This window comes from Capronia coronata (assembly GCF_000585585.1).
Source record: "Capronia coronata CBS 617.96 chromosome Unknown acBCG-supercont1.1, whole genome shotgun sequence".
Lineage (NCBI taxonomy): Eukaryota > Fungi > Ascomycota > Eurotiomycetes > Chaetothyriales > Herpotrichiellaceae > Capronia > Capronia coronata.
Window position 1 is genome coordinate 2,035,810 of NW_006912893.1, and position 14,003 is coordinate 2,049,812.

The 14,003-nt window shown below is 52.4% G+C and overlaps 5 protein-coding genes across 5 annotated transcripts; 1 reads left to right on the forward strand and 4 right to left on the reverse strand.

Annotated features, from left to right (window-relative positions):
* Positions 1 to 72: 72 nt before the first annotated feature.
* On the reverse strand, positions 73 to 1,878 carry A1O1_00711 (uncharacterized protein; the record flags this gene model as incomplete). The annotated part of the gene is made up of 2 exons (XM_007721628.1): positions 73 to 822; positions 1,516 to 1,878. The coding sequence occupies 2 exons, from the start codon at positions 1,876 to 1,878 to the stop codon at positions 73 to 75; spliced, it is 1,113 nt and encodes a 370-aa protein (XP_007719818.1).
* A 1,015-nt stretch (positions 1,879 to 2,893) lies between these two features.
* A1O1_00712 (uncharacterized protein) lies at positions 2,894 to 6,790 on the reverse strand (the record flags this gene model as incomplete). Its single annotated transcript, XM_007721629.1, has 6 exons — positions 2,894 to 4,828; positions 4,880 to 4,982; positions 5,323 to 5,848; positions 5,896 to 6,039; positions 6,088 to 6,196; positions 6,248 to 6,790. 6 exons carry the CDS (start codon positions 6,788 to 6,790, stop codon positions 2,894 to 2,896), a joined length of 3,360 nt encoding a protein of 1,119 aa, XP_007719819.1.
* A 1,207-nt stretch (positions 6,791 to 7,997) lies between these two features.
* Positions 7,998 to 10,197, forward strand: A1O1_00713 (uncharacterized protein; the record flags this gene model as incomplete). The annotated part of the gene is made up of 3 exons (XM_007721630.1): positions 7,998 to 8,037; positions 8,104 to 8,305; positions 8,370 to 10,197. 3 exons carry the CDS (start codon positions 7,998 to 8,000, stop codon positions 10,195 to 10,197), a joined length of 2,070 nt encoding a protein of 689 aa, XP_007719820.1.
* A 377-nt stretch (positions 10,198 to 10,574) lies between these two features.
* On the reverse strand, positions 10,575 to 12,467 carry A1O1_00714 (uncharacterized protein; the record flags this gene model as incomplete). Its single annotated transcript, XM_007721631.1, has 1 exon — positions 10,575 to 12,467. One exon carries the CDS (start codon positions 12,465 to 12,467, stop codon positions 10,575 to 10,577), a length of 1,893 nt encoding a protein of 630 aa, XP_007719821.1.
* A 619-nt stretch (positions 12,468 to 13,086) lies between these two features.
* Positions 13,087 to 13,556, reverse strand: A1O1_00715 (60S ribosomal protein L28; the record flags this gene model as incomplete). The annotated part of the gene is made up of 3 exons (XM_007721632.1): positions 13,087 to 13,305; positions 13,365 to 13,443; positions 13,537 to 13,556. The coding sequence occupies 3 exons, from the start codon at positions 13,554 to 13,556 to the stop codon at positions 13,087 to 13,089; spliced, it is 318 nt and encodes a 105-aa protein (XP_007719822.1).
* Positions 13,557 to 14,003: the final 447 nt, after the last annotated feature.

The window sequence follows — 14,003 nt, forward strand, 5'->3', positions numbered from 1 at the left end:
AACCCATTTCTTGCTCGGAACATCATCCTCGATCCCGTTCCTTATTCCAATATCGATTCATGAAGCATTCCTTCATTCCCAAGGCATGGGCGCCGGACAGATATCAGTTCCGTTCTCCCCACCCTTCCAAGCCAACATCTTCTCTATCTGCACCTTAAGCTCGGCAGACAACTGAGTCTGACCTAGGACTTCCCGTCGAAACCGTTCTTCCTGCCACCCCCTCGTCTTCCGCTTTCCCGCCAACAGCGCTCCTGCTCCATATAGATCCTTTTCCCAGGCGCCGTATCCTCTGAGCCGGTCGCCTGTTTCGATCTCGGCCATTTTGACATCATCGAATGGTGGATTGATGCCGATGAAATGAGTCCGAGTCTGAGTCCGAGTCTGAGTCTCAGTCTCTTTGTCGCTGGGCCAATGGATGGCGGGGAGATGGAGGTTGAGGAATCGAGATCGTTTGAAGTCGTGTGATACGATGGTTAGCTTTGTAGGAAAGAATGGCGTGGTGGTTGCAGAGATGTTTGTGTTCGACTTCAATTCCGAGACCAAGGAAGCTGAGGCTGAAGCTGAAGCTGTAGATGAAGATACTGACGAAGCGGAAGCGGAAGGTGTCTCTGGTTTCACAGAAACATTGGGTTTCGACCCAGACCCCAGGTTCCTATGACTTGCTTCCCTTTCGAGTAGCTCACGCACGAAGTGAGGGAACTGGATGATCGAACACAAGATGTTCTGATATGAATCTGTCGCGAAACGGTCGACGAACATGCGACGCCGGAGTGTGGGCGGTGAAGTCTCCAGGCCGAAGAAATTGCGCTCGATGGCGACGTCCTGGGTTGAGTGGAGAGGTCAGTTCAACCGTGGCTCGGGTATGGAAAAAGGACAGTGACAATGACAATGTCGACCAAGTTGTAACCACTGCACCTCATGTCGTGCGAATGGTGAATGGGATGCGCTTCCTCCAACTGTGCGATTGAGAGATATTTCTAGACGTAAGAGCATGAAAGCAAACCTGGAATCGAAATCGAAATCGAAATCCAAACAAATACCGAGCTCACCCTCCAATCCCAGGAACAGAGTATTACTCGCGTAACCTGAACCCAAGAACATTCTGCTCTCAATGCCAAAGAAGAATGTATAAAACAAATATCTCAGTCCCGCTGAAAGACACATAGACAGACATAGCCTCAACCATGCCATTCTGATCCTCGAACCGGCTGGCCGGACACTCAGTCGGTCAGTCAATCAGTCGAACATTACCCTTAAGATCTGAACACTGAGAAATTTCCTAGGACATGAAATCTCTTTCTCGGCTCAACTCGACTCACCATTTCAATTTTCAATTTTCGCCAGCACAACAATATAGAAACTCCTCATGGCCAATCTTACCCTGACAAAAGGTAACATCTTCACAACCCTGACAAAAGCAACATCTTCACAACCACGACGAAGGAAAGAAGCAGAAAACCCCAAGCATGGGTCTGGGCCTGGGTCTGTACAAGCACAGAATCCTTCTCAACTTACCAAATAGCCCTCTCCCTCACTTTTCCCCGTCTTATCCAATTTTGTCGCTCCTCCACTGAACACCAACAGCGCATCCTCGCCCTTCGCCACCGCCGTCGCCAACTCGCGCACTCCAGCTTCATTATGCGCAATATACGTCCCCGTCTCACCCTTCTGGAAGGGTTCGATCAACCAGTTTGCCTCGTTGTCGGAGGCGAAAGATGGAGTGGAAGAAGAAGACGACCCAAGGCCGGTTTCAAGTTCAGGTCCAGTTGTAGATCCAGGTCCAGTTCCAGGTCCAGCAGGAGGACCAAGGTATATCGCGTGGCAGCACACCACAATCAGATGCAGAGTAGGGGTATCAGATGCAATGGTCATCGCCATGGTGATATGGATATGGATATTGATGTTGACAATGACAATGGAATAACAGTCCCCGGAATCACATCAATCGCTGTGTCAACCCAGCGATGACGCCAAAAACTCCGGAGCCCTGTTCAATTCAATCCGGCTCGTCGAGTCGTCGACTGGACTTGATCGTTTGCGTACCGCTCCCCTGTCACGAAGTGGGAGTGGACCAAAAGTGGCCTGGCTTAATTGACGAACTGGGAGTGTAACGCGAGAAAAGGAAAGGTATCGGTGACTATAGTATGGTGTAATACAACCCAGAGATGCGAGATGAGATGCGGTATAGATTCTAGATACCTAGACAGCCATTTGTAACGCGCGAGAATCGAGATCAAGCAAAAAGGGGGTGGGAGTAGTACGGCGCGTCATATTACTTCGAGACGTTGTGAGTCAGGGCTTGGCAAGGCTGCGAATTGGTGAAAGCCCCTGACGATACCTCAGTAAGGTTAGGTAGGTATTCGTGTACTTAGTTACAACTATTCAACTACGAGGGACAGGCACCATAAGATAGACAGGTTACTACGGATCTGAAAGGAGGTCCAGAGCATAGAGTTTTCATTGATCTCGTCAGCTAATCCAGCCGCATTCGCATGGCCTCTCGCCAGCATCGTATTCGAGCTCATCTATTACACATGCGAAAAGCACTCCAGCCTGTTCCCGAGTGCAGTGCCATCACAATGGTGAGGAAGCTCAACCACAACGCCCATTCTCAAGATGCTGTTAGGAGGGAATAGGTCAGTTGACGCCCGACCTTACAACCGTCCGGATGCCCGCTTGCTCCTCTTCCACCCCATGCCGAATCGCTGTGCGCTGCGAAACAAGAACGCAGGAAAACCATTGGGTATCGAGTTCGACCTCCACTACATCGATGAGTCAGTCCTTCCATGACGCCGCGCCGGTGTGAGATGTAATTTACAGTGACAATAATGGTGTTCGCAGCTCTGGGGTACGACGGCCGGTTCTGGTCCGGTGTTTCGAGTGTTTCATGGTTTCAGATGTTCTCATCACCATGTCGGTAGGTGCACATGTCGCCTTTAATGCATTTGCCCTGCTCCCAGAACGTGCACGGTTGGGTTTTATAGTTGTACGGTCTAGCCTGATCGCCGGTCCAGCCAGCCTTCTTTTTCTTGTTTCCTCCCTTTCGGCTACCGTCAGCGTCGTAATCATTCGAGTCGGCGCGGGCATGTTTGCGCGAGGATTCGTCGCCGGACCCGGGATAAGGATTGGGATTAACGCCTGAGCCGAGAGGAATTCCAGCAGGCGGAACCTGTGCGCCCTGTTGCATCGAAGCCAACAGTACGCTGAGGTTTGTAGTCGGAGCGGGCGTTTGAGCCGAACTCTGATACTGAGGCTGCGGGGTTGCACTTTGAAGATTCTGGCTGACCTGTTGGACAGTCTGGAGGAGAGCTTGCAGATTGACTGCCGCACTGGGCGCAGCTTGCGGAGGAGGAGTCGCTTGGTTTGGTTGACCGAACATATTGAGGGCGCGCTGAAGCTCGACCGGTATCACTCCGGGCTGTTGAGAAGTCTGGCCCATGGAGATGGCTTGGATCTGAGCAGCCAGATCTGTTCTCGAAGGCAGAGAAGTCATATTTGGTTGGTTGCGAGCCAGTCGGGCAAGGTAGTCTTTCTCGCGCTGTCGAGTCACCTCGGTTGGCTCACCAAATGGAGTCTCGGGTTCGGCTGGCTCGAATTCGTCCATCGAATCGTCTGGCTCCTTGGGTGTGGTGGGCCGATCGGCTTTAGACGCATAGATCGTCATGACTGTGTCCTGTTCATGCTTATCCTGGGCTCCACTGCTAGGACTTTCGGCTTTCATTGCCCCACCATTCTTGATGGAATTGATGGTGAGCAAATCCCCTTCATCCTTAAGGACACTGAAGTCGACTTCCGACGGCGGGGTATACGGCTCCAACTCCTCGAAAGAATCATCGTCTTCATCTTCTTCAAAGTCGTCCATATCTTTGTGCATCTTTAGTGCTTCTCCTTCCCGTCCAGTGTCGCCAGCATCCCGGATGAGGCTATCGCCATGACCAAGTTCTTCCTCCGGATCATGGGTGAAGAGCCGCGTGTCTACTAATTCTGCATCGGCCTTCCAAGAGACGCGCAGCTTTCGGCGTGCTTCTTTTCGCAGACGTCGGGCCTTCTCTTCCTCCGTTTCAGTCGGTTTCTCCGTTTCCTTCTTGATTTCCTTCTCGGGCTTCTTTTCCATATCCGCCAGAAGGCCCAGAAAGGATGAGGTCGTCTTGGCCGCCGTCACGGCGCCGCCATTGCGGGGTGGCGACTCTTTCCTTCCATTTTCTTTCTTGACGGGCGCAGCAAGATTGGTGGAGGTCGATGCGTCCGTAGGGGCCTTATCTTTGGCGGCGGCGGCGGCGGCGGCTGCTCGCGCGGCAATCGAAGTCCCTGGCTTTTTGGAGGCTGACATCAGAGACGAAAAGACGGCGGATTTTGGAGGAGCAGCCACGGCAATCTTTGATTTCCCTGCCGCAATAGAAGTAGGAGCAGCGGCGGAAGTCGCAGACTTGTCACTTCCTTTGGAAGCCTGTGCAGCGTCCAATGCTTTTCTCCGTTCAGCATTTTGCAAAGCTAGAGGCTTCGATGATTGCGGAATCACTTTCACAATCTTCTTTGGAACCACTTGAGAGCTCGAGTCTGCTTCTCTAGCACGCTTCATGCCCGTGACCGCTTCTTTCCGTGCCGCATCGGCAGCACTACCTGTGGCGGCAGGAGACGCCGGCTTAGCTGATTTATTGTCCGTCGCCTTTGCAGCTTTCTGGGCCGAAGCAGCAACAGCGTTGTCGAGGATGGTTTGAGACATGGTCTTGATATCAGTAGTGGACTTCTTGGTCAACCGCTGCAAGATCTTTGATATCTTCGTCATCTCCAGCATCTCAGTATCAAGAGTCTTGAATTCCATGACAAACTTGGACGTGTTAGTTTCGTGTCTTCGCTTACAGAGCATGTCTGCACTCACCTTCAGAATGGCGCTGACCATGGAGCTGTCGTAGTCTCCGGCATTGAATCTGTCCAGCATGAAGGAGTACAGAGCTGACATTGTAATGGGATTATCACCTAGTCTGTACGTAGTTATCAGCAAGAGTTATTAGGCAGACAGGGCTGCAAGCAGGCCATCTTTGCCCCGTTGGGGGTTCCGGGCAAAAGTCACATAACACAGCGGGTTGTACGCTATCTATGGAAGTATGGCTATGGATATGGGTATCTTGCGTGTTTGACAAATGCCTCGATATCTTCTTTGAGATGGCTGGCAGACGCTTTTCCAGATATAGTCTAGAAGCAGAAGCCGCGGCAAAGTGGTTGGGTTTATCAAAATCACGAGGTGCGCATTGAGGTGTATCACGTTGAGCACAAGCCCAGAGGTTGTCAAGAGAATGAGAGGGAATCGGGGCAATAACATACCTTTTGACGATCGCTGGATGGCCGAACAGCTGTGATCGAGCCATGACACTTTCCATAACCTGACGATACCGGGAGACTTCTTCTTTCAACTGAGTAGCAAAGGAAGCTGTTGGAGAGTCAGGAATCTCGGCCTTTCTCAGACTATCGTTCTTAGCCTTCCATGCATCGCGCAGATTTCGCACTGTCTCGCCAAACGAAGCAATCGCACTCCGGATCTTTTCAGCAGGAGCAGGCTTGTTGCGTGGCGACCAGACCGCCTGCACTGCATCATATAAAGCTTTGCCACGTTCGTCCGTAGGTTTGGTGACAGTAAGCAAGGCTGGAGTCATCTCAGGGGGCTCCTGGTCTTCGATCACTAAGTCCTCATCTGAGTCCGAATCTGTTTCATATCTAGTAACCTGGCCTTCGACTTTAGAGTCTGTAACACCGTCCTTCCGGACGACACTGGCTGACTTCTTCGGCGCATTAGGATCTTTGGGTGCCTTCGCCTTTGACGTCTTCTCAGGCTTTGGTTGAAGGGCAGACCCTGGTTATGTTAGCATAGAGCAATCATTCTTCTAGGAGGTGACGTACCGGGCTGCAGTTGTTGTGGTGTTGCTGATTGCATAGACTGAGGAGACTGTGCACTCTGGAGAGATTGAGGATCGACAGTTGAGCCAGGTTTGAAATAAGAAGGGGCGATGAATGGCTGATGAGTTTGGAAGTTCGAACTGTTGTCTACAAGGGTCAGTAAGGGGCGCCTCCATGAGGATGTAGTTGACTCACTATTGGTGTTAGCCATCTGGTTGGCGGTCAACATCGAAGGATCGATATAGGGATTAGAGGGTTGGAGATTCTGCTCCTGAAAGTTCGGATAGTGCATCATCTCACTACTCTGCGGAGAAGTCAGCGTTAGTTTTCGAACAACGGGGTCGGATATCCATACCTGAACCTGCGACAGCTGTGACGGACGCGGTCCGATGTTAACGTACGGCGAAGGCTGTTGCTGTCTGGGTGGGTAAGTCGGATTGGGAGTGGGACTCTGCCGCGGTGGGATGTTCACATGCTGAGCGTTGTAATTCTGAGGGTTGTAGGGCATCTGCTGCTGATAGGCATATCCACCCTCAAAGCCGACAGGCGAGGGAGAGGGTCGCGGGTAGTATCTCGAGTCATAGTTCTGCTGAGGCATCTGCCGGGAGTCGTAGAGGGGTTGAGAGTATTGATTGAGAGAGTAATTCGGCTGAGGTGGGTTGTATTGAGGCAGGCCAGGGCTATGCGACTGTCTGGCAACATTCGCATTGAAGCTCTGTGGTATGTGCTGTGGTTGTTGAGAGAAGCCAGGCCCGATGGTGGACGCCTCGAACAGAGCAGGGTCGAAGTACTGGCTGTAGTCTTCGCCGCCATTTTGCAGTGTATCAGAGCCTGCATAGGATTGGATGCCGTCAAGGAAGGTATATGACGGATTATTGGCAGATTGCGAGCCATTCATGGGCGGGTTGCTGGACGAATCCATGGCGAGAAGTCGGAATAGATGAACGAGGGCTGTTCTCAGGAGACTTGAACTGTCGAGAGATCACGTGAATCGACCACTATTGTCACGTGGCCGGCTGGAAATAAAACCACGTGACCAGTGGTGGTCCCGTGACGTTGGCTGCAGTCTGAAGACTCGGAGCCGAACTTGAAGGTCGAAGAGCCAGTCAGGTGACACTGGTAGCGGGCGGAACTCGAAGAGTTTTGGCTTATACCCAAGATCGCCACTCACAACACGCGCTTTCTGCAGTGCCGCATCAACCGCCGCACCAAGGCAGCCGATCTGGAACGTGCTGCAGGCTTGTATTGAATTTTTATGTCGTCCGTAAGAAGTAGGTTAGGTTAAGGTGTCGTTCAATGCAATGTGTTGGAACACCGTTGGTGTTGAATGCTCGTTTCCGGCCACCTGGCACACGAATAAGGCTGTAGAACCGATCTCTTCGGTCCCCAGGAGACTTCTCAAAGTCTGAACTGTGCAATGAGACCACCGCCGAACATAGACCATCCACTAGTATTGACCAGCCTGGCAAAGGTACTAAAAGACACCCCTCCACCGTCACTGAGGACTTGAACTTGTATAAGCAGCCGCCGATGAGTTTTTCGGGCGAGCCAGAATATTCAGATGACGAGCAAACGCGCCACAGTCACGCCAGCCTCATGCACCCCAACTCCAGTCCATGCGTGAAGCAAGACGAAAAACCATTCGAGATTGTCACTTATTACAGACCGCCGTCAGATAGTGGCGAGGATGGCAATTACAGAGTGATGAGTGTTGAGTGTTGCGGTGATGGTGATGTTGATGAAGAAGAGAGTGCGAAGTCAGGGAGGAGGATTATTGTTTTGTGATGGAAGAAATGGGACTGAAAGCGACGTTGACTTTGAAGTTCTTCGAGTCGAGGTAGTCTAGCCCGATCAGGAATGGCCTGTGGCTAGTGCCCGTCGAAATGACAGATTAGCCAGACTGCGACATCAGGTACTATTCCTCCCTGGTATCCTTCAGGTTCACATTTCTGGCACCGCTCGCCGTTCACACCATCCCATTTACCTCGCACCGTGTCAACATGTCCTCAGAGTATTCAGACATGAGGTCAAGATGAGAACCTACCAGTCTCCACATCTGTCCGCTTGGTTGAGCGATTACCTGCTGGCAATCACCCTCGCCCACTATGGCTGGCCGGCTTCAGACACTGCGGGATCGCCAGATAGGTGAGTAGTATTCCTCACTGCCTCTGGCACACAGCACGAAGTTCCACGTGACCTGACTACTTCCAGCTGCTATCGACCGAATACTCAGCCTCAATCGTGATGAGCCCTCGAACGCGGACTCGACGAACGGCACTCCAAATAGCGGGCTGCTCAATGAAGATGGAGAGCCTATATGGAAGGTTCTTGTCTTTGACAACCTTGGAAGAGATATCATAAGCAGCGTGTTAAAGGTCAACGATCTACGGAGTAAGGGGGTCACGATACACTTGTCAGTATCTTTCCCTGAATGCGAGCCGCAGTCGTTGCATCTCACCATGCTGACTCTGCTACAGAAACATAAACGCCACACGTTACCCCATTCCAGATGTCCCTGTACTATATCTTGTGGAACCAAATGGCACCAATATCCAACTCATCTGCTCCGATCTCTCGCGGGGACTTTACTCGCCGGCCTACGTCAACTTCATCTCCTCCATACCTCGTCCTCTCCTTGAAGAATTTGCGGCGCAGATTGCTGCAACGAATACGGCCGACTGCATTGCGCAAGTGTATGACCAATATCTGAATTTCATTGTCGCTGAGCCAGATTTGTTTAGCCTGGGGATGGGAAAAGAGTCCTATTGGACATTTAATAGTGCCAAAGCCGAGGCTGAGGTTCAAGATGCTGCAATCGACAGAATCGTCAGCGGACTGTTCAGCGTGAGCGTCACAATGGGCTCGGTACCCATTATACGGTGCCCTCAAACAGAGTTGGCCAAGATGATCGCCACAAAACTGGATCGGAAACTGAGGGATCACGTCCTCAACTCCAAGGAGAATCTGTTCTCGTCAAAAGCCTCCGCCAATGTGTATTCCACCCCTTCTCGGCCAGTACTCATCATCTTGGACCGAAATGTGGACCTGGTCCCAATGCTTTCCCACTCATGGACATATCAATCGCTTGTCCATGATGTTCTGAAGATGCACCTGAATCGCATCACCGTGGATGTCGCGGATGAGGAGAACCCGACCGCCAAACCTCGAGCCTATGACCTGAACGCAGGTGATTTTTTCTGGGCGCGTAACGCTAGCGCGCCCTTCCCTCAAGTCGCAGAAGACATTGATAAAGAGCTGACGAAATACAAGTCGGATGCGGAAGAGGTGACCAGAAAGACGGGAGTCAACAGCATCGAGGACCTGGATGATAGCTCCGCATCAGCAGCTCAACTCAAGGCAGCCATCACATTACTGCCTGAGCTGCGAGAAAGAAAAGCAACATTGGACATGCACATGAACATCGCCACAGCGCTGCTGAAAGGCATCAAGGATCGACAGCTTGACAATTTCTTCCAGCTTGAGGAGAACATCACCAAGCAGACTTCCGACCAGATGCTGGCACTGATCAACTCTGACGACAAAGGGAACAACCCACTGGACAAGCTGCGGATCTTCATCATCTGGTACCTGAGCGTCGACAAAGAGCCATCGAAGGCTGAACTATCAGAATTCGAAACTGCACTCAGGAACGCAGGTGTAGGCGATGCTGTTTCTGCCATTAAACATATTTCCAATGTCCGACTGGAGACGCGAGGGACGATGATGACCTCGACCGTCGCGACGTCGCAGCCAACCCAGGCCCCGCTGTTTGGCGGCCTATCGTCCCTCTCCAAGAACTTCACGGACAGAATCTCCTCGTCGACTTTCGGCAACGTTAACCTTGAAGCCCTGGTATCCGGGGTCAAGAACTTCCTCCCGGCCAACCGAGACCTGACGGTCACGAAAATTGTGGAATCGATCATGGACCCTCCCGCGGCCTCGTCCTCCGCCATTGCAAAGACCGAAAACTACCTCTATTTCGATCCGCGAAGTGCACACGCCAGAGGCACGACGGGGGCAGCGAATCCGACTTCACGAAGCGCCCAATCGGCTGCAGGTGTCAACCCGACCTTCGGCCAACGGCGCCAGGGATATAGCGAAGCCATCGTCTTCACAGTGGGCGGAGGCAGCATGGACGAATACGGTAATCTGCAGGAATGGGTGAAGCGAACGAGTGGGCAAGGCGCGACTGGCGGAGGGGTAGGCTCTATTCCGCGCACGAGGAGAGTCGTCTACGGAAGTACCGAGTTGGTCAATGGGGAGGACTTCTTGCAGGAGTTGGTCACGTTGGGACGGGACGGTTAGACGCAAAAACACCTACACAGCAGTGCCTCTCAGGATGATGGGGAATGACTGTTAGCAGAGCCTCGAGACATGCAAAAATAAAAAGAACAACAGATTGCAGCCCATCGGCACGAGCAGAATCGAACTTCTGCTATAACGCAGACGCAAGAGAATCATCATGTCCTTCGACCAAGCTCGGTCATTTGATCATGCCAGTAGTCATCACTCCAACGTCAAGTTGATGGATGGTCCATGTCCGTCTTCGACTGTAGAGTTGCCTTCGTCACGACTTCAAGCAACCCCATCCCCTTTGCAGACTTCATGAGCAAGGTGGTCACGACATTCCTTTAGAGGCCCGTAGCCCCAGGCCTCCAACGATCGATTGACATTCGACTTGCTCATCTCTTACCACGTCCAAACCTGCCACGTCCTTTCGCCTTTGAGTTCTTGTTTTTGATCTTCAAACTCCGGAAATTCATGTGCGTGTAGGCATTCGGATTGATCGTTCTCATAGACGCTTCATCGTCGTCTTTACCTCCGGCCCCCTTTTTCGATTTCACCTTCGCCTTGGACACCGGCTTCGCAAGCTTGTCGGAGTCGGGTTGAGCCAGTTTTGAGCTAGCCTTTGCTCTCGGTCTTATGGCACCCGACCGTTTCTTTCGCGGCGTGGCAATTTGGTCGTCGCCGGGCAAGAAGTCGTCAATATCTTCTTCGCCTTCCTGCTCTGCTTCCGCAATGAGATAGTCCAGATCAGAGTCTGCGTCAATGTCAGACGCTCCTGCGGGGCCAGAAGCCGAAATCGCTTGGGATTCTTCAACTCGTGAGATGTCATTTCCATTGCTCTTTCCGCTACGGTCATGATCCAGAGCCAGCTCATCGTCATCGAAGCTGTCCTCGCCCTCATCCTCGTCGGCGGCCACAAATTTGGGAGCTTGAGCAAGTTTCAATTTCACAGGTCTCATGATCGCCCGTCTTGTTGTTCTCTTCTGGCCCTTCTTCTTCCACACCCTGACTGGCTCTGTCTTGGATGCGTCATGATCACCAGCTTCGGCGGCGGGTCCCTTTACTTGACTATCGCCGACAAGGACATTAACATCACTGAATTCCATTTCACGTAAAGCGTCGAGATCATCGTCATGGTCGTCTGGATGAGGTGGACCCTGATCCTGCTGCACACTCTGACTCTGGCTCTGACGGTCTGCGATGATTTGACTCAGCGGCTTACGGCCGAACTTGACATGTCGAAGCGTCCGTGGACCAGCCCTGTTCGAAGTCGGGCTGGCAGCCGCTTTCCACGAGGACGAAACCATAGTAGATGCTGTAGAAGCGGACAGCAGTCTCTCCTTGAAGGAGAAAGACCGTTTCAGATACGGGGGCGTAGCATCCGTTGCGGCTGCGGCTCGATCATCCTTTGACGGCGATAGTCCGAGAACGGTGTCTCGCAAAGGAGTCCTGCTGTTTCTTTGCGCGGGTGTTCCCACGTGGGCATCGACATCCTCATAATCCGCGTCGATCATCGTCGCGAACCGGACAGCACTCGGCGTCGCAAAGAAGTGGTTCAGCATGAATCGCTTGCCTTCGCTCACTGGCGTCTTGTAGTATTGTCTCCTTCCCGTATTGACGCGCGTGGAGCGGGGCGTCGTGGACGGCAGACCCCCGTTCTCGTTTTGATCGATCCGCTTACTCCGTCTTAGGCTGGGTGTTTGCGCAAAAGCAGCGTTCGGCTCTTTGTCTGCATCCTGCGCCTCGACGAGCGAGTCTATCTTCCTCTTCCTGCTCGACGGGGTTTCCTGGGAGATGGCGGTCTTGGTCGATCCTGATCTGGAGAGCAGGTCGAATATCCCCAGGACAGTCCCATCTCGTCGCGGTGTCGGCCCGATGGCGCTGAGGATGACTTTCGGCGAAACCGAAGCGGGTGCGTCATACGGGTCGAGCTCGTTAGGGTGTACGCGGGCTTTCGCCGGAGTGGTGCCCGTATATCGTGGTCGACGAGGGGTGAGGCTCACCGCACTGTCTTTCCGACTGTGCTCATGCTTCCGTCGAGGTGGTGGAGGAGCATTCAAAGCTTCAAGACCAAGCTTGCCTGCTAACACATCTCGTAGCTTGTTGTAGTCTTTGTATTTTGCCGCAATGACAACGTCCGCCTTGATGTCGTCCTTACTCGGTTTGCGCCCATCATTCTCGGCTGCGAAAGTCCTCTCGAAGTCTTTGAGGGCGGCTCGGAGCACATCTGCCTGCGATTGTATTGATTTCCGTTTCGGCGTGTCTAACAGTGGGATAGTGTCGCTCATGTCGATATGTGGGAGACTGATGACCATATAACTACGAGGGCAATACCTCCCAGACTTTCGACCTTCAACTACTACTACGTACTACTTTCTGACGCGGGATTGTCACCCGTATATACACGTGCGGCGGTCGCGGAGGGCTCGACGCGTCTCAATTTACGCGTCATTTCATAGAGCAGGTTTCCCGAGGTACTGACTACATCACGTGATTTGAAATTTCCTTCCTCACTCTCAGGTACTTTAGTAGGTAGGTAGGTAGATAGGTATTCAAGTGCACCTAATTAGGAGAAACAGTACAATCTATCGAGACGATCTGCCATGCAAAAGACTGACAAATTCGGTTGTCGAGGCTTCGCTTGTGCAGCGGAGGAGTAAAGAGGGGGAGCAGGCATTTTGCGCGAGTATTCACACTATTGCCTGTTGGACGGTGTCCACAACCGCTGAGAAGCAGTTGTAAAAAGTCGTTGATTGTTGATTTTGCGCTGATGCCTCGTCAAATAAAGGCATTCTATGCTTTTGCATATCCATGCATGCTGGGAATCATCCTTTCTTGCAAACGACAACCCCCTTCAGTGCCCGCACACACCGAGTCGTAACCCACTTGCTGGAAACCGAACCTCATTTATGCGACCAACTCGACAACACCGCCAGCCTCCTTGATCTTCCGCTCAGCCTCTTTGCTGAACCATCTCGCTCTTACGACAATCGGGATCTCTGGGATTCTGCCCTTGCCGAGGACTTTGGAGTAGCCGAGGGGAAGGAGGTCGAGAACGGGTGCGGTGTCGGTCTTCTTGCCGGAAACATAGGCCTCACGGGTCTCTGTTGGCACAAGCGACCAGAGCTGTAGGTTCGTGTCAGTATTCGGTCAGGGTCGGCTTTTCACGGGTGATAAATGCTGACCTTGTCAAGGTTGATGGTCGGCTTCCACTCGTGGTTTCTGAGAAGATGGAAGTGTCGCATACCGACCTTTCCGAAGTAACTGGTGATTGTTAGAATCCTGACAGACTTTCGATAGGCCGAAATGGTAGGAGCAATGGCGCCTCCACAATTTCCGGCTTGCGGTCAAACGTACCCAGGATGGTATTTATCCATGTTTGTTCTGTGGTGATGCTGACCACCGGCAAGACCGCGACCACCTGGATGCTTGCGGTGCTTTCCTACACGACCATGACCGGCGGAAACGTGGCCGCGGCTGAGATGCAAATGTTAGCCCATTTCTTCAATTCCATCACACATGAACCACGACTAGACGGAAACGGTTGGCTATCGATCTCGGTGCCGCGATACACATCATCCATCGAGCAGAATTTGTTGAGAAAATGTGGGCTGAGCTGAGTCTTCAGAAGGTCTTGATTGTCGCCGAAAGATGCGTTCGAGTCGATCGTGATTGCGCAGCCGGTCCCGTCTAGGTGTGATATTTGCTGAGGGTGGAGGAGGCGAGGGTACTCACTGCTTGCGGGTCTTTGTCAGTCTCGTAGGCATTTTGGCGGCGTTGAGACTGAAGTTGTCGTGTCGTGACTGAGGTCTAACTGCGGTTCC